The 24,705-nt window shown below is 35.5% G+C and overlaps 2 protein-coding genes across 3 annotated transcripts; one reads left to right on the plus strand and one right to left on the minus strand.

Annotated features, from left to right (window-relative positions):
* Positions 1-2,365: 2,365 nt before the first annotated feature.
* LOC127426682 (catechol O-methyltransferase domain-containing protein 1-like) lies at positions 2,366-10,549 on the plus strand. Its single transcript, XM_051673641.1, has 7 exons — positions 2,366-2,408; positions 5,952-6,082; positions 6,427-6,532; positions 6,615-6,737; positions 6,913-6,963; positions 7,056-7,189; positions 9,785-10,549. Exons 2-7 carry the CDS (start codon positions 5,978-5,980, stop codon positions 9,935-9,937), a joined length of 672 nt encoding a protein of 223 aa, XP_051529601.1. The 5' UTR covers positions 2,366-2,408; positions 5,952-5,977; the 3' UTR covers positions 9,938-10,549.
* Positions 10,550-14,463: 3,914 nt separating this feature from the next.
* On the minus strand, positions 14,464-23,946 carry LOC127426678 (voltage-dependent anion-selective channel protein 2-like). 2 transcript variants are annotated; one of them, XM_051673637.1, is made up of 10 exons: positions 23,827-23,920; positions 23,234-23,285; positions 22,842-22,913; positions 22,693-22,742; positions 21,129-21,281; positions 20,893-20,945; positions 20,580-20,807; positions 19,017-19,167; positions 16,155-16,212; positions 14,464-15,998 (listed from the first exon to the last, which is right to left on the minus strand). In XM_051673637.1, exons 3-10 carry the CDS (start codon positions 22,906-22,908, stop codon positions 15,907-15,909), a joined length of 852 nt encoding a protein of 283 aa, XP_051529597.1. In that variant the 5' UTR covers positions 22,909-22,913; positions 23,234-23,285; positions 23,827-23,920; the 3' UTR covers positions 14,464-15,906. The 2 variants fall into 2 exon arrangements, with proteins under 2 accessions (XP_051529597.1, XP_051529596.1); XM_051673636.1 differs by lacking the exon at positions 23,234-23,285 and having other exon boundaries at positions 23,827-23,946.
* Positions 23,947-24,705: the final 759 nt, after the last annotated feature.

Genomic DNA, 24,705 nt, shown 5'->3' on the forward strand with positions numbered 1-24,705 from the left:
GAATCTGACGAACTACAGCCTTTCTATACACAGGAACACTCTGATACTGCGAAGTTATATAAAGTTCGTTTCTGCAACGGATCTTGCATTCATTCTTTATTACAAGAGTCGGACGCGACGCCCATATTATTTGTTTTTTTATTTTTTATTTATTTTTTTATTTTTTTTGCACAGATCTATTTATGATTAGCATGTTTTCAATAACTGAGTTCAAAGTCATTTTGATATTTTTCTATCTGGCTTAAAGTAAAAAATCTTTCAAAATAAAAAAAAAAAATACAATGTTTGGCATGAGTAGTGCAGAAGAATGTTGTATTAGTTTATTTAAAAAAATATATTATAAAAATAGGATTAATACATGAAAAACGTTTGTCCAACAAATCAAAGTTATGTGGAGTAACCAACATGTAGGTAGTCTATTTTGTGGTCAAAAAAAAAAAAAAAAAAAAAAAAGGAGGGGATCCCTTCAGCCCCTCAAGACTGTGTCTGAAGTTAAAAACAAACATTATTATGAAATATAAATATTTTGACATTTTTTATGAAACAGTACATTTTGTTCAGGTCAAATGGTGTAACCCTGAAAAAAATAATTGCTATTCTTCACTCTCAAATTCATTATATTTGTGAAAAAATTTGTGAAATGAACATGGACACAAATGCTACATTACTACGAATGATGCATGTGTATTAAACTATATTTTAAAAAAAATATTTTTCTTTACATATATATATATATATATATATATATATATATATATATATATATATATATATATATATATATATATATATATACAATACTGTGCAAAAGTTTTAGGCACTTGTGAAAAAAATGTTGCACAGTTTTCATTTATCACTTAATGTCATACAAAGTCCAGTAAACATTAAAAAACTAAATCAATATTTGGTGTGACCACCTTTGCCTTTAAAACAGCCCAAATTCTCCTAGGTACACCTAGACACAGTTTTTCTTGGTTGTTGGCAGATAGGATGTTCAAGCTTCTTGGAGAATTCACCACAGTTCTTCTTCTATCTATTCTGTCTCTTTATGTAATCTCAGACTGATCCGATATTCAGTGGGGGGCTCTGTGGGGTCATGACAATTAACCATCTTAAGACAAAAGCTTTTGTGAAACATCTTATGTGCCTAAAACCTTTGCACAGTACTATATATATATATATATATATATATATATATATATATATATATATATATATATATATATATATATATATATACTGTATATATATATAATATATATATATATATATATATATATATATATATATATACATTTACTGTATATATAATATATATATATATATATATATATATAATAATATATATACATTTACTGTATATATAATAATAATAATAATAATTATTATATATATATATATTATATATATACAGTATATATATATATATATATATACATATATATATACATTGACTGTATATATATATTATATATACAGTATATATAATAATAATAATATATATATGTACTGTATATAATAATAATAATTATATATATATATAATTATTATTATTATTATTATTATTATATATACAGTATATATATATATATATATATATATATATATATATACATTTACTGTATATATAATATATATATATATATACAGTATATATATATATATATATATATATATATATATATATATATATATATATATAGATACATTTACTGTATATATAATAATATATATATACTGTATATATAATAATAATAATAATAATAATAATAATATATATATATATATATATATATATATATATATATATATATATATATATATATATATATATATAAAATAAAAATATTTTAAAAATATGTATGTATAAAATCACCTCGGACAAGCTTTTGTCAATGAGCTACAAACTGCTTTATACTTATAGCCTAACAGTTGTTAATACACGACAAATAACATGCATATCTAGTGAGAGCTATTTTTTGCCAGACTGAACCTTGTTCATTTCACAGTCGGGCAAAAAGATAATTACTCCATTACTGAGAATTAAATGCCTTGAAAAAGCAAAAATCACTTCCAAGCAAATGCATATTGTAAAATGAGAATAAGAGTAATACGAGTTAATAAGAAATGAGCAAAATTTAGAGTAATTTTAGGAGTCAGGGCAGTTTAAGAGAGGAATGTGAAGCTTGAGTAACTCAGTGGAATTAATTCTAACAGGAACAAAGAGGTTTTCTAATAACGGCTGTCTGTGTTTCATTTCTCCAAGCATTGTTCTAAAACAAAACGATCTGTCATGTTTAATATTCATGATTTGTATTATCAATCTCCACCCCCAAAACTGAAGCCATTTTACAGCAAGTCAGAGGCAGCAGCATTCACAGAAGAGAAAATCCACACCTGATACACCTGTGAGTTACAACTTTTCAGAGCACAAACTCCCTTTAAGCAGCATATTTTAGAGATGATAGTGACGTAATACATTATATAAGCATTTCAGTGAAAATTAAGTAAAATTAAATTAAAAATAATTTATGAATAAATTACACGTTATCGCAAATTACGGCCGTGTTAGTCTTTATTACATAATAATAATAATAATAATAATAATAAAAAATAATAAAAATAATAATAATAATAATTAAAGCTGCATGCGCATATGCGCGGTCACGTGACGATTCAGAAAAACATGTAAACGAAGGTCCTGTCGTAATGCTCAAAGTATATGCGCATGTTCAAAGTTTGCATCAGCTACACAAGCGACAAACTAGAACTGTCCCAGAAAAATCAACAAAAACTCTTGTTTCTCTGGACACTTTTCCATTACCAACGCAAACCGCGACTTCCGGGTGCTTTTAAAAGCAGTGCTAAAGCAATCACACTAGCAAACATCTTTTTTCAAATGTTGAATATTTAACATCGCAACCTCATACAAAAACATGACAGAGAAGGGTATTAAAAAAGGCTGGCAAAGGCTTATTTAAAAATATAACAACCGATTTAAAAACGCGTTTTGCACATGTCAGGGTTGGGGAGTAACGGAATACATGTAACGGGATTACATATTTAAAATACAAAATATAAGTAACTGTATTCCACTACAGTTACAATTTAAATCATTGGTAATTAGAATACAGTTACATTCTAAAAGTATTTAGATTACTGAAGAGATTACTTTGCATTTTATTGTCATTTGTTTCATTTAATATTTCGTCCTTTCAGATGGAAAACATTTATACATATAAATGATGTGATCCAAAGTGCATTTGAACAGCGGTGAAACACTTTCTTATGATGTGTTACATTCATACGAGCAGACAGAGAAGTAAGTTTGAAGTAAGTTTAGAGCAGAAGAAATAGAAATAAATCTTGTGTAAATTGTTAGCTTTACGCTAAGCTAAAATGCTATTTCTAGCCATTTTACATGCACATGTTACAGCACGATCATATTTTTTTTATCAAGAAAATTCACATTAGATCATAATTTCTATTTTTCTAGTAAGACCTTTGATATTCGGGCAAAAATCATATTCTTGATAATATTTATTTGTATTGTTTTCCTGTAAAAATATCTAAAAATCCTTAAAACAAGATCAATTTGATTTCTCTTGTTTTAGAAACAACACTGCATAAGATAATTTGGTTTTTCAGAGAATGTATTTTTAACATGTGTATTTTGTCTTACTGTACTGGCAGAGTTTTTATAGTCAAAACAAGTGAAAAAATCTACCAGTGCTGAAGAAGTAATCCAAAGTATTTAGATTACATTACTGACCTTAATGTAATCTAACGGAATACGTTACAAATTACATTTTACAGCATGTATTCTGTAATCTGTAGTGAAATACATTTCAAAAGTAACCCTCACAACCCTGTTTACGGTAATTCGGCTCTGCGGTTTAAAGTTCATGTTCTTTTTATTTTTATTATTATTATTTTATTATTATGATATTTAACAGGGGAATACGTAGTCATAAAGCAAGTACAATCAAGCAATCATGTTTACAAGACCTTATTTTTTTAATTATGTTTTTTAAAATTATTATTAAGCATTGAACATACACACAAAATATGTACAGTGCACTTTTTAACAGGTAAAAGATACAAAAACAAAACACAGAAAATAAAACAAGTTTAAAGATGTACATTTGTTATTTATTTTTTGTATCTTTTTTTTTTTAATATCCCTTTATTATAAATTGTTTTATATGATACAAGTCTGCACAATGATCTTAGACAGCACAGAAAGGAAATCCTTGCAATTGGTTGACAAGTCAGTTGAGGGGTTTTAAGATGTAAATACACTGGTGGCCTAAAGTTTGGAATAATGTACAGATTTTGCTGTTTCGGAAGGAAATTGGTACTTTAATTCACCAAAGTGGCATTCATCTGATCACAAAGTATAGTCAGGACATTACTGATGTAAAAAACAGCACCATCATTATTTGAAAAAAGTCATTTTTGATCAAATCTAGACAGCAGCCATCACTCCAACACCTTATCCTTGAGTAATCATGCTAAATTGATCATTTAGTACTAGAAAATCACTTGCCATTATATCAAACACAGTTGAAAGATATTTGGTTCATTAAATTAATCTTGTGTTTGTCTTTGAGTTGCCACAGTATGCAATAGACTGGCATGTCTTAAGGTCAATATTAGGTCAAAAATGGCAAAAAAGAAACAGCTTTCTCTAGAAACTCATCAGTCAATCATTGTTTTGAGGAATGAAGGCTATACAATGCTTTGAAAGATTTCATTCAAAGGTGTACACTACAGTCTTCAAAGACAAAGAACAACTGGCTCTAACAAGGACAGAAAGAGATGTGGAAGACCAGATGTACAACTAAACAAGAGGATAAGTACATCAGAGTCTCTAGTTTGAGAAATAGACGCCTCACATGTCCTCAGCTGACAGCTTCATTGAATTCTACCCGCTCAACACCAGTTTCATGTACAACAGTAAAGAGAAGACTCAGGGGTGCAGGCCTTATGGGAAGAATTGATAAGGAAAAGACACTTTTGAAACAGAAAAACAAAAAGAAAAGTTTAGAGTGGGCAAAGAAACACAGACATTGGACAACAGATAATTGGAAAAGAGTGTTATGGATCTTAACCCCATTGAGCTTTTGTGGGATCAGCTAGACTGTAAGGTTTTGCTCTTATGGAAAGAAATTGGTACTTTTATTCACTGAAGTGGCATTCACCTGATCTCAATGTATAGTCAGGACATTAATAATGTGATAAATTACTATTACAATTTGAACAAAATGTTCAGAACTTCTTAAACTACTTCAAAGAGTTCTCATCATAAAATCCTCCATGTGCAGCAATGACAGCTTTGCAGATCCTTGTTATTCTAGCTGTCAGTTTGTCCAGATACTCAGGTGACATTTCACCCCTCACTTCCTGTAGCACTTGCCATAGATGTGTCTGTCTTGTCGGACACTTCTCACGCACCTTACAGTCTAGCTGATCCCACAAAAGCTCAATGGGGTTAAGATCCATAACACTCTTTTCCAATTATCTGTTGTCCAATGACTTTTTTCAAATAGTGATGGTGCTGTTTTTAACATCAGTAATGTCCTGACTACACATTTTGATCAGTTGAATGCCACTTTGGTGAATTAAAGTACCAGTATCCAGCAAAATCTGTACATTATTCCAAACTTGTGGCCGCCAGTGTGTGTATATATATTATTATTTTGTTTTTCCTAAGCTAAATGGCACACAAAAAATATTGGCTCATGACTTTGAAAATCATAAGGATTTAAAAATTCAGGTCAGCTGCATTGTATATAATATAGAAATATATTTTGCCATTTCAAGAAATCAAATTTCTGTAAAATTTGGCATATGTAATAATAAAATTAAAAGAATGTTTTGTCTTATTCAATTTGCACTTGTATATATTTCATATTCAAAAGTAATTTCTTAATTTATTCTTTCTCAAGGCAAACGCAAATCGAAATTCTCAAGAATGTCATCGGGTAAAAGTCACGTGGGTGGTAAGGATGACCCTGTGATGCAATATCTCCTGAATCATTCTCTGAGAGAGCACCCTGCCCTTAAAAAACTGCGCCTGGTAATACCCGCTTACTCTTAATTCCATCTCCAAGTTTATTATTAGTCTTTATCATTTAAAAGAACAAAATCTGAACTCATATTGCATTGCAAAGTTTTATTCTTTACTTACAATTATTTTGTATATTGAAGACCCCATTAAATCATATGATGAGTGCAGTTTATTTGGTAGATATGTGTCGAAGAGCTCAATCCCTAATAGTCTTTAGTTTGCATTGATATAGATGTAGTCTACATAGATTTTAGATACTGAAGTCCCAAGACCTAACAGGTAATTGTGTTTAATAGATGTCTTGTTACTGAAGATGGAATTTAATTCTAATTTGAATGTATTTCATTTTATAGAAAACTATGGATCATAAATGGAATTTCATCATGGTGGCGTGTGAGCAGTCGCAGTTGATGGCAAATTTGGCTCAGTTAATCAAGGCCAAGAAGGCTCTCGAAATTGGTATTATTATTAATTCTAAAACATTCTAGAAACACTCATCTATGTAAACAATAATGCTGAACTGTGTATGTGTATGCTTTAGGTGTATATACAGGCTATAACGCATTGAGTATTGCTCTCGTGCTACCGGAAGATGGAAAGGTGATTGGATGTGACATAAATGAGGAATACACCAACATTGGTAGACCCTTCTGGAAAGAGGCGAGTAACACAGAGAGTGAGCAATATTCTTTAAAATGAACTCACCCTCATGTTGTTCCAAACCCGTGTGATTTTTTTTCTTCTGTGAAACACAGAAGGAGATGTTTGGCAGAATCAAACTTCTAATAATCATAAATCTAATAATCTTCCTTTTTTTCTTCTGAAATACTCTTAGGCAGGCGTTGAACGCAAAATCGACCTTCGTCTGCAGCCGGCACTGAAAACACTTGGTAAGATCTGGATTCTTTCAAGAAGCATTTTGAACTGTAATTTATAATCAAATAACGTTTTGATTATGTAAGATTATGGCTTTTGTCATTAGATGAGCTGTTGGCTGCAGGTGAAGCTGAGACGTTTGATTTTGTCTTCATTGATGCTGATAAACAGAACTACGACAACTACTATGAGAAATCTCTGCAGCTGGTCAGGAAAGGAGGAATAATTGCCATAGATAATGTAAGTTATTACATACGGAAGCCCTGAACCGCAAGGTGAAATTTGTTTTTTAACTAGCTGAATTTGTTTATGTGTCTTATTGCCATCTGGAGCCTATGTCCTACAAAATAAAAAAATAAACAAATTCTCCACAGATTTTTACTCTTTCTGAAAAATCAACTTTTAAGCATAAATGTCTTATACTTACAAGGTGACAGAATGCCTGTGGACTTTTATCTGTTGATTTATAAATATATAGTTATAGTGTAATACTTAATGTTTACATAGCCCAACAATTTAAAAAAGCACAATATCAACAGCAGCATCGATATTCCCAGTGGTGAAGTAACTCCCGTTGTCACACTTCACAAAGAATGCCATATTAAACATACATAGCCGGAGGTATATTCATTTAATTTTGGATTTCATGTTTTGGAAGACTAACACGTTTTTTTCTTTATTAAGATTTGCAAAACATTCTTGTTTCTGTATGATACTATAACATAACATTTTAAAATCAGCAGATAAAGTAAAACAGACATTCTGTCACTTTGTTACCATAAGAGTTCATGCTTACTGATAGTGGCACCTGGTGGCAGAGGTTGGTACTGCATGCTAATTGTTAGTTAGCAAGAAAAAAATTCACATTTATTGCATCTTGAGGGAAAAAAAAATTTTCAGAGGAAAAAAAAAATTTTCATGAAAAAATGAAAAAATTCAGAGAGAAAAAAATCTGCGCATCTTATCACTTGGCTCGTTGTGCATGACACCGCAGAGACTCACAGCATGTGGAGGCTCATGCTAGTCTCCGCGATCAACGCTCAACTTACCACACGCTCTCATTGAGAGCAAGAACCACTAATCGCAACCACGAGGAGGTTACCCCATGTGATTCTACCCTCCCTAGCAATGGGGCCAATTTGGTTGCTTAGGAGATCTGGCTGGAGTCACTCAGCACACCCTGGATTCGAACTCGCGACTCCATGTGTGATAGTCAGTGTCAATACTCGCTGAGCTACCCAGGCCCCCTGAGAATTTGAATTATAATTTTTTTTTGTAGAACATAGGGAAGGCACTAAGACAGCTAAAGAAAAAAATCAACTAGTGAATTTTTCTTTCACATTGCGGTTCAGGGCTTCCATAATTACATATATGGAATAAGTCTTTTTGAATGAATCTTTTAAGTGAACGAATCGTATTTCTCGTTCACTGACGTCCCTCCCTTTGGAAGCCAATGAGCTCTAATGCTGTTCATGCCTGTATAGACTGACTTCAGCGCGAGCCAATAGCATTCGAGTGCTTGCTGTGAAGGAGCATATCATTGGTTCAACCCTCTGAACGAATGCGGCACTTCAATTAACTAGTACTTGTTGGTCATTTGATTCTTAACGAGATAAGGTGTCGTTTATGAACGAACTGAAAGTACTGGTAAACTTGTTCGTGAACTAAATGAACGACCCACACAGTCATCTTGTTTGTGAATGAGGAGGCATGTCGTTTGTTATAGGTATGCACAAAAATATAATCCCCAATTTATAAAAGTGTTAAAATGATTGAAGACCATACAGTTAAAATTACATGAATTACAAATGGAAATGTTGTGCTTTGATGCACAGTGTAAGATATTATTAGGCTTTTCTTGAACATTTTCTCTGTCTTGGAAAAAATCAAGCCCAGCATTTGACAAAATATAGGGAAAATACATTTGTGGTGAAAACAAATCATAAAAGCAAATCATGACCACACATTACAATGACATACGGACGATACTGAAACTCGTATTGTTCTTTTTTTGTACAGCTTTATAAAAAGTCATGCTCAACAGTTCAGAATATGATAGATGTGCTTTGTGCCATTTGTGGGGAAACACTTATGATGCTTAAACACTCTGCAAGGCTGAAGTCTCTTAGTAGAATTTTAATAAAGTACAATTAGACTTGTTCTGGTCGTGAATGACTGCTTTTGGTTCAATGCAGTTACTTAAAAGACAGTCAGCCTGGGTAGCTCAGCGAGTACTGACGCTGGCTACCACCCCTGGAGTCGCGAGTTCGAATATAGGATCTGCTGAGTGACTCCAGCCAGGTCTCCTAAGCAACCAAATTGGCCCAGTTGCTAGGGAGGGTAGAGTCACACGGGGTAACCTCCTCATGGTCATGATTAGTGGTTCTCGCTCTCAGTGGGGCGTGTGGTAATTTGTGCATGGATCGTGGAGAGTAGCATGAGCCTCCACATGCTGGGATTCTCCGCGGTGTCATGCACAACGAGCCACGTGATAAGATGCGTGGATTGACGGTCTCAGAAGCGGAGGCAGCTGAGACTTGTCCTCCGACACCCGGATTGAGGTGAGCAACTGCGCCACCACGAGGACCTACTAAGTAGTGGGAATTATGCATTCCAAATTGCGAGAAAAGGGAATAAAAAAATAAAATAAAAAAAGACGGTCATTTGGCGCCATCTACAGGCACAAAGGCGTAACTTGAAGAAATGGACAATATCACCACCACTAATACAAACACACACACCTCTTTGGAATAACTTTATATTTCACTTTTAACCAACCATCATTCTTGATTTTTTCTCATAATTTAATGAAACTCTGGTGACCCGTTATCTCAGGTCCTGTGGAGCGGGCGAGTAGTGAATCCAGCAGAGGGTGATGTGGACTCCATCAGCATCGATAAAATGAACGAGAAACTTCACAAAGACGTCAGAGTGAATCTGAGCATGCTCACTGTGGGTGACGGACTTACGCTAGCATTCAAACTCTGAGCTCGTAGGAGACACTAAGTGCTATAACAGACTGAAGGAACTTCCAAAAACACTTAGTTCCAAAACCTAGTGAGCTGCCTTCCTGACGTAAAGGCTGTTCCAAATGTTTGGTCTAGATACCTTCTTTTGGGCCTAATTTCCAGAATGCATTGCGACAAGAAAATAAATCAAGCAATTTGGGAAATGAAAGCAATTTGATTGATTTTGATTGGATTTCAAATACACTGGAAAGTATTGATAAAATGCATTACATAGTTTTATGCTTATTTGAGTATCGCATTAACTTAGCAAACTACTGTGGAATCAATTGTAAGTCGAGTCTCACATGCGCTTCACGCAAAGAGTGATATTTGTATGAAGCACAGAGTTGCTGTCAATGTAAAGTGTTCCAAATCGATCGCTTATGAGGTTCCATCAATTTCAGTTAGGACGCTTGCCTCAGAGCGGAGCTGCTTATGTAGGCAGTTGACAGCAAGGCAGTTCACTAGGTTTTGGAACAGAATCTCGGTTTTCAAGAACATGTGTGTTACAGTTAGGCCTGTCGCGATTACTAAATAACCGTCTGATCGCAGTTATTTGAGACAACCGCGATTATTGGGCATTCAAATTCCAATCACATTTTAATTCCCAGATAAGGGAATTTTAAGAGAATTTACAGTATAAATGCCATGAACGGCACCTTTGTGTGTCATTCAGCTGAAAGAGTCCAAGCGTCACTGAGACCCACCGCGGAGGTCAACAAGCTCCTGTCCTGAAGAGCGTGTGAATCGCTCTGATGCGCGTTGTCAGCAGAGGCCCATGCAAACTCCCGCGAAAATATAAACGAACAAGTATAAACTTTGATAGGGAACGCAAAGCGCTCCGGTTTCACTTTAAACGATCATGTGTAAGGGCAAATGTTCCTGGTTCATACACGCGGTGTTAATGACATGCAGTGATGAAGAGGAGGAGATGCACACTTTATTTCTGTGGAGTGATGAAATGATGAATGAAATCTCAAAGGTTTTGCTTCATGACAAATAAGGGCTTGTGAGTCGTGGGTTTAATCAGAGCATTAAAATAACGTGTGAAAGTGAAGAAATTAGGATATAAAAATTTACTATTGCATAATATTATAAAAATGTAAATTATATAAATATATTAAAATATATATAAAAATTACATTTTATTTATAAGTTAAAATTGACCAAAACTAAAGTTGACCAAAAACAGAGACATATTTTAAGCATTTAGATATATTTTGATATTTAAAACATTATTTTTCATGTCATAAGTTTTTAAAGCCTTAAAAGGAAATCATAGGTTATCCCTATTATGAAGCACACATGCAGAAAACATGTATATGACAATTAATCATGAAAGCCCTTAACGAGACTATTAATCGTCATAATCGCAATTATTTCTTTTACAATTAATCGTGAAAGCCCTTAACGAGACAATTAATGGTCATTATCGCAATTTTTCTTTTGCAATTAATCATCAGCCAAATTTCATAATCGTGACAGCCCTTGTTCTGGAGTATTCCCAGTACATTTTGGATCTGACCCACCCAATTCAGGTCATGGATGATGCTAAGGAGTTGATGAGTTGAATCAGGTGTGTTAAATAGGGCTATTACACATGACAGCACTACGCATATTTCTTCAACGAAATTACAATACAAAACTTAAGAGCCTCTTATATGCACATTGTATAAAACATAATAATAAAAGTAAAAAAAAAGTGCAATAATAATAATTGTAACAAACTTGAAACAGCAGTGCAAATTTCTGTGTCTTTTGCCTTTCAGCTCACCACTTATCACTCAATTTTCAAGTTTTTATTCTCAGTAAAATTGTCAAAGAAATAATTGCGATTATGACGATGAATTGTCTCGTTAACGGCTTTCACGATTAATTGTCAAAGAAATAATTGCGATTATGATGATTCATTGTCTTGTTAAGGGCTTTCACGATTAACTGTCAAAGAAATAATTGCGATTATGACGATTAATTGTCTCATTAAGGGTGCTCACGATTAATTGTCAAGGAAATTATTGCGAATATGATGATTAATTGTCTCATTAAGGGCTATGATGATTAATTGTCAAAGAAATTATTACGATTATGATGATTAATTGTCTCGTTAAGGGCGCTCACGATTAATTGCCAAAGAAATAATTGCGATTATGATGATTAATTGTCTTGTTAAGGGCTTTCACGATTAACTGTCAAAGAAATAATTGCGATTATGATGATTAATTGTCTCATTAAGGGCGCTCACGATTAATTGTCAAAGAAATTATTGCGATTATGATGATCGTCTCGTTAAGGGCGCTCACGATTAATTGCCAAAGAAATTATTGCAATTATTATGATTAATTGTCTCGTTAAGGGCTTTCATGATTAATTGTCAAAGAAATAATTGCGATTATGATGATTAATTGTCTCGTTAAGGGCTTTCACAATTGTCAAAGAAATAATTGCGATTATGATGATTAATTGTCTCGTTAAGGACTTTCACGATTAATTGTCAAAGAAATAATTGCGATTATGCCGATTAATTGTCTCGTTAAGGGCTTTCACGATTAATTGTCAAATAAATTATTAAGATTATGACAAGTGTCTCGTTAAGGGCGTTCACGATTAATTGTCAAATAAATTATTGCGATTATGACGAGTGTCTCGTTAAGGGCATTCACGATTAATTGTCAAAGAAATGATTGCGATTATGACGATTGTCTCGTTAAGGGCTTTCAAGATTAATTGTCAAAGAAATTATTGCGATTATGGCGATGAATTGTCTCGTTAAGGGCTTTCATGACTGCCAAAGAAATAATTGCTATTATGATGATTGTCTCGTTAAGGGCTTTCATGATTGTCAAAGAAATAATTGCGATTATGATGATTAATTGTCTCGTTAAGGGCTTTCACGATTAATTGTCAAATAAATTATTGCGATTATAACGATTGTCTCGTTAAGGGCGTTCACGATTAATTGTCAAAGAAATTATTGCGATTATGACGATTGCCTCGTTAAGGGCTTTCACGATTAATTGTCAAAGAAATAATTGCGATTATGCCGATTAATTGTCTCGTTAAGGGCTCTCACGATTAATTGTCAAAGAAATAATTGCGATTATGCCGATTAATTGTCTCGTTAAGGGCTTTCATGATTAATTGTCAAAGAAATAATTGCAATTATGATGATTAATTGTCTCGTTAAGGGCTTTCACGATTGTCAAAGAAATAATTGCGATTATGACGATTAATTGTCATACATTTTTTCTGCATGTGTGCTTCATAATAGGGATAAACTATGATTTCCTTTTAAGGCTTTAAAAACTTATGAATGACATGTTTTAAATATCTAAATATTTCTAAATGCTTAAAATATGTCTGTTTTTGGTCAACTTTAGTTTTGGTCAATTATAACTTGATACTCGTATATTTTCTAATTTTTAAAATAAAAAATAAAATGTAATTTTAATATATATTTTATTATATTTATATAATTTAAATTTTTATATTATGCAATAGTAAAATATTTCATTCCTAATTTCTTCACTTTCACACGTTATTTTAATGCTCTGATTAAACCCACGACTCACAAGCCCTTATTTGTCATGAAGCAAAACCTTTGAGATTTCATTCATCATTTCATCACTCCACAGAAATAAAGTGTGCATCTCCTCCTCTTCATCACTGCGTGTCATTAACACCGCGTGTATGAACCAGGAACATTTGCCCTTACACATGATCGTTTAAAGTGAAACCGGAGCGCTTTGCGTTCCCTATCAAAGTTTATACTTGTTTGTTCATATTTTCGCAGGAGTTTGGCACGGGCCTCTGCTGACAAGCGCGCATCAGAGCGATTCACACGCTCTTCAGGACAGGAGCTTGTTGACCTCTGCGGTGGGTCTCAGTGACACTCGGACTCGGAGTTCAACTGAATGACACACAAATGTGCCGTTCATGGCATTTATACAGTACTGTATATTCGCTTATTTGGGAATTAAAATTTGATTGGAATTTGAATGCCCAATAATCACAGTTGTCTCAAACGAGGGCATAGCCAGGAAATAACATTTGGGTGGGCCTCAATAAAAATGGATAGGCCAAATTTTTTTTAACAACAAAAAGGTGGCACATTCAAACAGCTCTTTCAAGCTTTCAGAAATCAGAATTTATGCATTTTTTAAACTATTTTATAAATATATATTTGACGTAATCTGTAATATTCCCAAATTAGACCCTGGCCCACCCCTGGCTACGCCACTGGCCTCAAATAACTGCGCAATATCACGATAAAGTTGTAATTGCTATGAAATAAAGCTTTTCTTTTCTCAGTCTCCACAGTTTTTATTGCATTGTTGCACAATTAATATATTTCATTTATGCCTTTTTACAATTAAAATCCATTAGCAAATTTTACTGATAATTGCGCTGTTTTTCTGAGCTAGCAGTGGGTGGAGCTTAGTGAAGGGTCAGTCATTTGAACGCATCATATCCAGTTCGATTCACATAGTTCTACAAACACAAACTGACTCCAGTTTAAAGACTTTATTGCAAAGGTTGACACACAAGAGTGCTTGCGCGGTTTACGTCGCCCTCATACACATCTATTCGAGTGTTTCGGGTCTTCTTGTGTACAGACAAGACACAGTTTAGGATCTCCAAACATCTCACACTGAGAGAACCCGCTTTAACATCACGATAAAGCTGACTAACACCAACGGCCACACCAGAAATCAACACACAAATGCAGCAGGAATAAAACACTTTCATGTGCAGATTTTCCAAGGTGCTGGTAATCTCTAAAGCAGGAGAAGATTGATTGTCCATTCAAATCAATATTCAAGGAACATTTCAACAATCAATTATAAATTCTGTCATTATTTATTCACTCTCATGTTATTCCAAACCCGTACGCAGTCATTTGTTTTCTTTGGATCACAAAAGGAGAATGTTTTAAGAATCTTTACGCACCTTTTTCCAAGGATTATAGATATTTGAACTGTTGTGTCGTGTTCGGTTCCATGAGAACGAATATTGCGAGAACCGCAGGACATTCATGAGACTTATTTCATCTAATCGTGATATTTTTTTTGCTTTCCCTCACAATAGTTTTGCATTCCTTCACATTACCTTTGTTCATCCCTTATGAACATTAACCATGGTTTTAATGCAGTAACTATAGATTTACTATAATAACACCATGGTTAATTAGTGGTCTGTAGGTACCACTTTTTTTTTTTTTTTTTTTGGCAGAATAATAATTTTATTACCATAGTTTTGGATTACCTGTATTATTACTATGGTTTTACTACAAATACCATAGGTTACCATGGTTGATTTTTGTAATTTCGGGATGGATAAAGGTATTGCAGGGGAAATGGGATCTGTATATTTGAGAGCTGTGGTGGAGGTAAAGGTTTTCATTGAATAAAGACTAAAATTTCAGTCTGTTCCCCACACATAGCTACTGTATGACTACAGAAGACTTTAAATATTTGGTGCACAAGACATATGGACTACTTTTATGGTGCTTTTTCTTCTTAACAATTGTGGTCACAATGAACTGTCGTTTTACGGAAAGCAGCTGCGTAAAGATTCTTATTTGGAACGACATGAGGGAGAGTATATAATGACCGAATTTTCACTTTTGAACGAACTGTCCCTTTAAACACTCAAAACATCATGCTCATCTCCTCTCACAATGAACAGGATGATAATGTTAAGAAAGCCATTACAGATTGGAAGCTTTGGTTTGGGGAGAGATGTATTTCAGGATAGTATACAGCAAATATATAAGACATCACACAATGTTTAGATTTGGCTTCAGCATTCAGTTTAAACTGAAGGAGTGACTGTGATCTATCAGCAAACAGATGCATGTCTGGATATCACAAGCTTCCCTATCCAGATATTTCCCGTGAGCCAGAAATACACAATGGCAGACGTCTGCTGGCGAATGGGATGGGTTGGGTGTTACGCCTCCAGCTCGAGTCCCAGACCCAGTTTATGGCCTCCAGCGTTGATGCTCTTTCCATCCACCAGGGCAGATAGAGTCAGCTTCACTCCTGAGCACACACACCACATGTACAAAGTTACAGAACACACACTCAATAGAAATGCACTGAAATTATATTCCACCTAAAGATATTAACGAGTAAAATATGGATCATGCTTCACCCCAGAATGTCTATATATTGCTCATAAAACACATACAAACTTACCTGGTCTTAATGTCTGAGTGTAGCCAATTCCAACCAGGCTGGCATTATTCACTTTAGCCTGAGAGGCAAATACAAATGCTGTTTAGTGACAGAAGCATTTCACTGACAGAAAAGTGTCTTTACAGTACTGCATGTAAAATAGGTTGTTTGTAGGCTTACAGAACAGTTTGCGTGTGACATATACAGGGTTATGCAGAGATTTTAAAAATGTGTTTTCCTGGCCTGTAGAAGTCATCGAAAATGGGGCCTGGGTATCTCAGCGAGTAAAGACGCTGACTACCACACCTGGAGTCGCGAGTTTTAATCCACAGTGTGCTGAGTGACTCCAGCCAGGTCTCCTAAGCAACCAAATTGGCCCGGTTGCTAGGGAGGGTAGAGTCACATGGGGTAACCTCCTCGTGGTCGCTATAATGTGGTTCTCGTTCTCGGTGGGGCGCGTGGTGAGTTGTGACGTGGATGCTGCGGAGAATAGCGTGAAGCCTCCACATGCGCTATGTCTCCACGGTAACGCGCTCAACAAGCCACGTGATAAGATGCACGGATTGACGGTCTCAGACGCGGAGGCAACTGAGATTCGTCCTCCGCCACCCAGATTGAGGCGAGTCACTACGCCACCACGAGGACTTAGAGCGCATTGGGAATTGGGCATTCCAAATTGGGGAGAAAAAAAAATATATATATATATATTTACAATTTCCCATTCTTAAATGTCAATATAGTGTTTAGTGCCTGAAATACATATGAAAAATTGTTTATTGAAATAATAATGAAATAATACCCCAAAATTTACCACTGTAGAAAAACGTAAATAACAAATATCCTACGCAAAAATGAACTGCTGGGTCTCAGGAGGATAATGACCTTTAAAACGTAATGTATCAAGAGTGGTAGAAATTATTTATTTTTTTTGCATTTTCTGAATGTTATTTCAAATGTCAGGCTTTATTGGGTTAAAATGCACATCATGTACAATTGAAAATTGTATTGCATTGATTTGTTGTGAGTTTGTAATGTTAAAATCAGACAGTAAATGAGAGAAAATGACTTCGGAGCCATTAACTCCTAAACTGAAACATTAAGGAGCCAAATGGCTGTTTTTAGTCTCCAAATCACAGAATTGCTCAATTTAGATTGCGGTTCAGAAACAAGATATACAGCCAAAGAAAAGACAGCTGATAATTAATCGAAGGTTTAATAAACAGTATATATAGTTGAGAAGATAAGTTTGCATTCCCTTTTGTCTCAAATGTTCACACCCCTTTCATAATTTATACAATAAAATATTTATTTAGTACTGCTCTTCTGAATCTACATTACAGATAATTACATATAGTATGCATATAGTAGTGTGTTGTCTTCTTGAGCATCAATGAATGTTTGCACCTTGTGTAATAGTTGTGTACAAGTCCCTCAATTGTCCTAAGTGTCAAAAGCTTGATGTTTTATATATATATATATATATATATATATATATATATACACACACACACACACACACACAGTATATAAATTGTTTTAAAATATTGCCTTAGTCCTTCTTTACTGTTACTGGATGACACAGACACAACAAGAGTGCAAACTGAATGAAATCCAAGATGCAGTTTATTGTGCTACTCCAATCCTAGTCAATAATTACCAGAAGAAGAAAAAAAAAAGTGGTACACAATACATGACTTTTAATTATCAAGGAGCCCCAAATACACATGGGACTCTTATTTTGAAATGTCTGCACTCCCAGTTGTGAGCTCACTGACAGATGAGAAAGTGAATCTGATTCAAAGTAACCTGAGCTCCTGAGTTAAAACCCTGTTCTTTTCAGGTGATTCATGAAAAAGACCCGGTTCAAAAGAGTCATTTGTTCACGACTCTCTCACACCTGGTTTGTTGATGTGTGCGGTGCAGCGAGCATGAGACACAGTGGTGCACGCTCTAAAGATGTATTCAATATCACGTATATTGTATCAATGTGACGAAACCGCATATGAACGCACACAACCCGACTGTAGCCAATGGCGACTAGATTTGACCATTTTAGTCGCAGTCTGGAGCCCTGCCAAAGTGTGCAAGGTTCATGGAAATGTGTCTAAATAAAATAGTTTTGCAAATAATGCAAATGTCCTGACTTGTGACTTAAAAGTTTGCAGATTGCTCGAGCACATCTGTTTAAATATCTCATTTTTTTCCAGTTACATATCTAAATATCCAGTACTTATTACATCTGCATGGACTAAAGTCAACACAATTTTCAATATCTCACAAAGACAGGCATTTTGAGCGTTCACAGTCTGAATCGTGAGTCGCGAGTGCTATTCTTGCATACGCATGAGTGCTGGAGAGTAGCCGCCAGACATTGTGTGGGCACCGAACTGAGTCGCTATTTTACCAGTACTGAAGAAAGACCAGTATCATACTATCATTGCTTATTATATTACTTAATGTTGAAATATAGTTTCAATATTCCAGTATTGACTTGATACCGAAGTGCTGGTACTTGACATCCTGACGAGATGATCACATACAGCGCTTTGTTAAATGCTAGGGCTGGGTATTGATACAGATTTCCTGATTCGATTCTTATTCACAAGCTCTCGATTAGATTCATATGGGTATATTTTGATTACAATGGCCATTTTGCTTGCATGCATGCATGCATCAGAAAAACAGTATTTTTACCTAGTCCTACTAAAAACATTTGGGGTTTAAGCCCCGGTAGCCCAACCCTAGCACCGCCCATGATAGAGAAGTCATGGAAATTCATTTGTCAAAAGGTGTGAGAATCCTGCCTGCACAGGTTATATTTACGCAGGTCCACAACAAAAACAGTCCAGATTAATGTTTGAGATGTGCCGCAGTAAAACTCACACTGACAGACGCGCTGGAGTCCAGCATGTATTTGGCAGCGATGCCGAAGCGTGTGCTGTTACTGCCGGTGGTCCAGGCCAGATTCACCGCCGTCTCCAGGGTATCATTCACCTTCTGATAAATAGAGCCGCCAAACTCTGTGCCATCGTTTCTACAACACAAAAATGAAATGAAGACATTCGTCTTTTCAAATCATAATTTCTAGCATTCTAAAAATCCCACATGGAGGACCTGACCCCAATTTTTTTTGTTTTAAAATTTAAAATACATAAAAAAAAATGGGGGTTTGCGTAGCTCAGTGAGTACTGACACTGACTACCACCCCTGGAGTCGCGAGTTCGAATCCAGGGCGTGCTGAGTGACTCCAGCCAGGTCTCCTAAGCAACCAAATTGGCCCGGTTGCTAGGGAAGAGTAGAGTCACATGGGGTAACCTCTTCGTGGTCATGATTAGTGGTTCTCGCTCTCAATGGGGCGTGTGGTAAGTTGTGTGTGGATCGTGGAGAGTAGCATGAGCCTCCACATGCTGCGAGTCTCCGCGGTGTCATGCACAACGAGTCATGTGATAAGATGTGCAGATTGACGGTCTCAGAAGCGGAGGAAACTGAGACTTGTCCTCCGCCACCCGGATTGAGATGAGCAACCGCACCACCACGAGGACCTACTAAGTAGTGGGAATTAGGCATTCCAAATTGGGGAGAAAAGGGGAAATAAAAAAAATACATAAAAAATTTTCTCTTCTATGATAAGCATATTTACAATTCCTGAGTTTAAATCAATTCGAGATTTTTTCTTGGGCTTTAAGTCAGAAGTGTCATGTGGTGTACCTGTCCAGAGACAGTAAAAAAAAAAATTATCTCATTAAAAGCTGGGTAGCTCAGTGGTAAAAGATGCTGGCTACCACCCCTAAAGTTCGCTAGTTCGAATCCAGGGCGTGCTGATTGACTCCAGCCAGGTCTCCTAAGCAACCAAATTGGCCTGGTTGCTAGGGAGGGTCACATGGGGTAACCTCCTCATGGTCGCTATAATGTGGTTTGTTCTCAGTGGGGCGCGTGGTGAGCCGAGCGTGGATGCCGATGAAGCCTCCCAGGCGTGAAGCCTCCACATGTCTCCGTGGCAACGCGCTCAAGCCACGTGATAAGCTGCGCGGATTGACGGTCTCAGACGCGGAGGCAACTGGGATTCGTCCTCCACCACCCGGACTGAGGTGAGTCACTACACCACCACGAAGTCTTAGAGCGCATTGTGAATTGGGCATGACAAATTGGGTGAAAAAAAAAAAAAAAAGCTGAAATTCTCAAAAAAGATAAATGTTGGCATGAGCAGTGCAGCAGAATTTTCTTTTATTATTATTTCGTAAAAAAAAAAAAAACAACAAAACAAAACGTCATTTTTACGGTCATTTTAGGGTTTGCTGACAATGACATTACATCGTCATGGCTTGTAACCATGTAAAATTGGCTATAATTTTACACAGAAAGGTTTAGTAAGTGATTTTATCACTCTAAATTAAAATTGCATTGCTAAAACAACTGTGTAAAGTTCACAGACCATGCAGTACTCACACATTCGTGTGCAGTTGGAAATCACCGGTCTTGTATCCGATTGCAAAGTTGCTGTGGGTCATTTTGGACTTGGCGGAGTCAAAGGTCATCTGGTAGCCGGCGAGCCAGCCCTCGTATCCCACCACAGCGGCTCCGTGAATCGCAGGACCGGCAAAGTCAAAATCCACATCACAGCCCACGTTTACATATTCACGCTTATAGGCCGTCTTAACTTTGCCACTCTTCTTGCTATTAAAATAACAGAAACTAAAGTTAAAATCACCTCATCTACTGCTCACGAGGCTCATGATGTGGCATTTAATAGCCACTGTACCCAGTGTTCGGTGAGAAGGTCGTGTCAAAGGTCAGCTTCAGTCCTTTAGTGATCTGTCAAACAGAAATGCAGAAAGTGACATGTTAGGCAGACTGTCTAGTTTCTAATTTTCTCTGTTCCACAGGAGGAGAGTCATACAGGTTTGGAACAACATGATGATGAGTAATGATGACAGAATTGTTATTTTTGTGTGCTCAATTTCTTTCTGTATTTTTGTGATGCATGTGTCTCTATACCTGGTCTTCCACAGTGATCTCCGTGCCGAGCGTGTTGTCCGTGTTCCACTTCTCAGTGAACGTCAGTCCGTATTCGGCCCACTTGTACTTGGTCTCCAGGTTCCCACCGACCTTGTTTGTGTCCATGTTCGATGAGCCACACGTTTTGAACTCCTGTTCAGGAAAAGAGCAAGATTATTATGTGCTGAACATATGAGGGTGATTCTCAGTAAACATCTCAACAAAATGTCATGCTTATATACAAATAAATTCAATAATAATAATAATAATAATAATAATAAATGCATTTAATAATAATACATTTAATTATTATTATTATACATTTAATAATAATTTAATAATTATTAATTTTATAATAATTAAAACAATTTATTCTACACCAAATCAACACAAAAACAAAAAACGTAATTATATTATGCACAAAATTAAGCCTACTTTAGGACCAATTTTTTTTTTTTTTGCATTGTGACATTTTCAGGACACTTTAGCACATTTTTCCACACGATTCTCATTACTGTAGCGCATCCAGACATTTTACTTTTACTATTCCCATTGTTTTCAATGATAATTCTCATTACCGTAACAGTCATTTTTTTATGCTGTTGTACAATGATTTTCTTTTATTTATTTATTTATTTTTTATTGAAAACAGTGAAAATTAAAAGGCAGTCCCAAGGGAGTACTACTATGATGTTTAAATACTTTACAATTTAAATATAATTTCATCAAATTTGACCGAAAACAATAAACGTGTAATTTTATTACCGTTTTTATTTAAAACAACGGTAACTTTAATAAAATAAAAACACTAAAGTTGTACATTTTTGGAGGGATTTAATGCTATTTAGATCTTATCTACCTTGAAATTTCTCATATGTGCAAATCAGATTTAACTACAGTAAAAACCTACATTTCTATAAGTTGAAACATGAAGAAATTATGAGAATGTGTAATATATTGGGGGCAGATTGTTGCCATCTGGTGCAAAAAAAAAAAGAAAAAGAACAATTACATGACTTGAAAATCATGTAATGACAAGAATAACCAGTAGGTGGCAGCAGAGACCCACTAATTCATTTATGTTATAACAAGATGAATTAGTGTGTGTGTTGTGCATTGGGGATGTGTTATAGTCTCACCGCTTAATTTCTGTCTGTATGTGTTCTGCATAGTGGCGGAATTATTGATTTTATTTGACAAATTCCCCCCCAAAAATTGCTTACAGTCTCACCCATTCATTTGCTATAGCCAGGTCAAATTTGACTGCGAATAACACAAGTGTTGCTTTTGTTGTCACGTGGCCTAAACTCATCGAATCCAGTCCAAATTAGTTTTTTGTGTGTTCAGATGGCAGCCAAGCTTCGAGCCACTCAGATGAAGTAAACCATTTTTATTAAAGGAACAAAATTGATTTCGGTCAAAAATGACCGAACAGTGCACATGTGTTTATGGTTTCTTTTCATTTTGGAATAAAACAGGACTTGTTCATTTTCCTGAAAGGGTTTCATGAGAATCACCCTGGCGAACATTTTGTCTTAAAATCTAAACGAAAGCTTTTACTTACCACTCCATTTGCAGACTTGGTTTTGACGTCGAGTTTCACCATTCCAAAACCTTTAGTAAAGATAAAACAGTTCAAAATAAAGGCAAATGTGAAAATAAATCAAATGTCTCGTGTTAGAACCACCAAAGCTAGCTAAAAATCTGCGTTACCGTAGCCCTTATTGAAAACATCCTTCGCAGCCTTTCCAAGGTCCGCGTATGCTGGAGGAACAGCCATTTTATCTGAAAAAATAATAAAAAATATAGTCATGTAAATCATCAGAGCTTCAAAGAATAACCACAGGCTCAAGATTAGTTGTAGACTAGAATTAATGGACTGGTTTATGACTTTTACAACAGAAAACCAACCTAATGCTTTCCAATGATCTTTATAACTATGCATTTCTCTGTGCTTCCATTCCTATGTTCAGTTTTATATATATATATATATATATATATATATATATATTTAGAGCTATTTGCTCATAGTGATTTGAACAAACCCCTAAGTAGTAAATGTTCAGTGTGTAACATCCTGCAACGTTCGTGCAACAGAGTAATACCTCAAATCAAGCGGCTTGTTGAGGAGAGGTGTGCTGTTCCTTTACTAAGCAACTGGATGATAAAAACAGACAAAATATCGCTCCGACTTGAAGGACACAGCATTTACATCATAAGTAACTGTAATTAAATTACTGAAAAATTAAGAGTAATCCCTTACTTTACTTTTTTCCCTCAATGAAAAAGTAATTTAATTACTGTAATTAATTACTTAGTAATACATTACACCCAACACTGAGTCAATGACGTCATACGGGTTTAGAACATCATAAAGGTGAGTAAATGGTTGGAGATTTTCCATTTCTGGATAAACTATTCATTTTTAATTCAGAGTTAAGCTTAACAGTTACAGAGGAAACACTTCTCGAACCGTGTTCAAAGTTCGGTAGAAGCAGTCAAAATTGTTAACAGTTAACAGCTATAAAGGAAACCCTCTCATCCTTGGGTCGGAACACACCGAACCGGGACTTTGGCCTTGAGCACACCCGCTCAGCTCGGCTCGAACCGACCTGAATCATATTTAAACCACATCTTCACTACACCAAATGCATACAGAGCAGATTTGAACGGTTCGAGCAGTCGGAACAGCACTGACCTGATGATGTGGGTCAGTTCGGGTCACTGCAGCAGAACCGGACCGCGGGACACCGGTGTAGTACGAGCACAGCGCTAATGTTAACGCAGCAGCGGCAGAACCCTTGCGGGTTGGCCGATATTATGCCTGACTTAAATAACATACTCTAGAACTATGGTGGTAGCGGTGGTAAACTCTGTCGTTAGTGGTATGAATATATAAATGTATTTTCATTAAAAAAATTCTGTGTTAAATAAATACTGGGTGTTTGGATTAATTTAGTATTTGCTTGAAACTGGCAGGCAGTGTTTGGGAGCGTCTTCAACGCAGTTATTGCCAGAGCCCTTCTAATAGGTTGACCCTACAAGCTTAGCATAAAATAGCATTCTATGGCGGTACACTGGCGAGGAGACTAGAGGCCGTTCTTTTTAAATGGGTGTCTATGGAGGAGATGCTTAAGGAAGCTAAATAAACTACTTTTGTGAGGAAACAGCTCATCACTTAATTAATTTACCGCCTGCACCCTTACTCTTCAACATGTTTAACACAAACAAATCCCTTTAGAATGAATTATATGTAGAGTTTCCAACGATAAAATTGCTGCTTTATAAGGGTGATTTTGCGGCAGATAGGTGTCAGTTTACGGCTATCCCCTTTCATTTGTATGGCATCCGTAAACGGTGACTTACTGTCGTGAGTCGCTAGTTGACCATCACTCTCAGTATGATCAATAATTAAAAGAATATCTGTTGTTATCTCAGTAATTAAAATAATTTCTGGTTATTGCCATGGTAACCACCAAGAGGTTGCTCTAGCAACATTATAAATTCCACAATGATGCTGTTCAATGAATAGATATCTATGAAATATGTTTTCCAGTGAGACACTTACAATGGAAGT

Source organism: Myxocyprinus asiaticus, chromosome 36 (assembly GCF_019703515.2).
Source record: "Myxocyprinus asiaticus isolate MX2 ecotype Aquarium Trade chromosome 36, UBuf_Myxa_2, whole genome shotgun sequence".
Lineage (NCBI taxonomy): Eukaryota > Metazoa > Chordata > Actinopteri > Cypriniformes > Catostomidae > Myxocyprinus > Myxocyprinus asiaticus.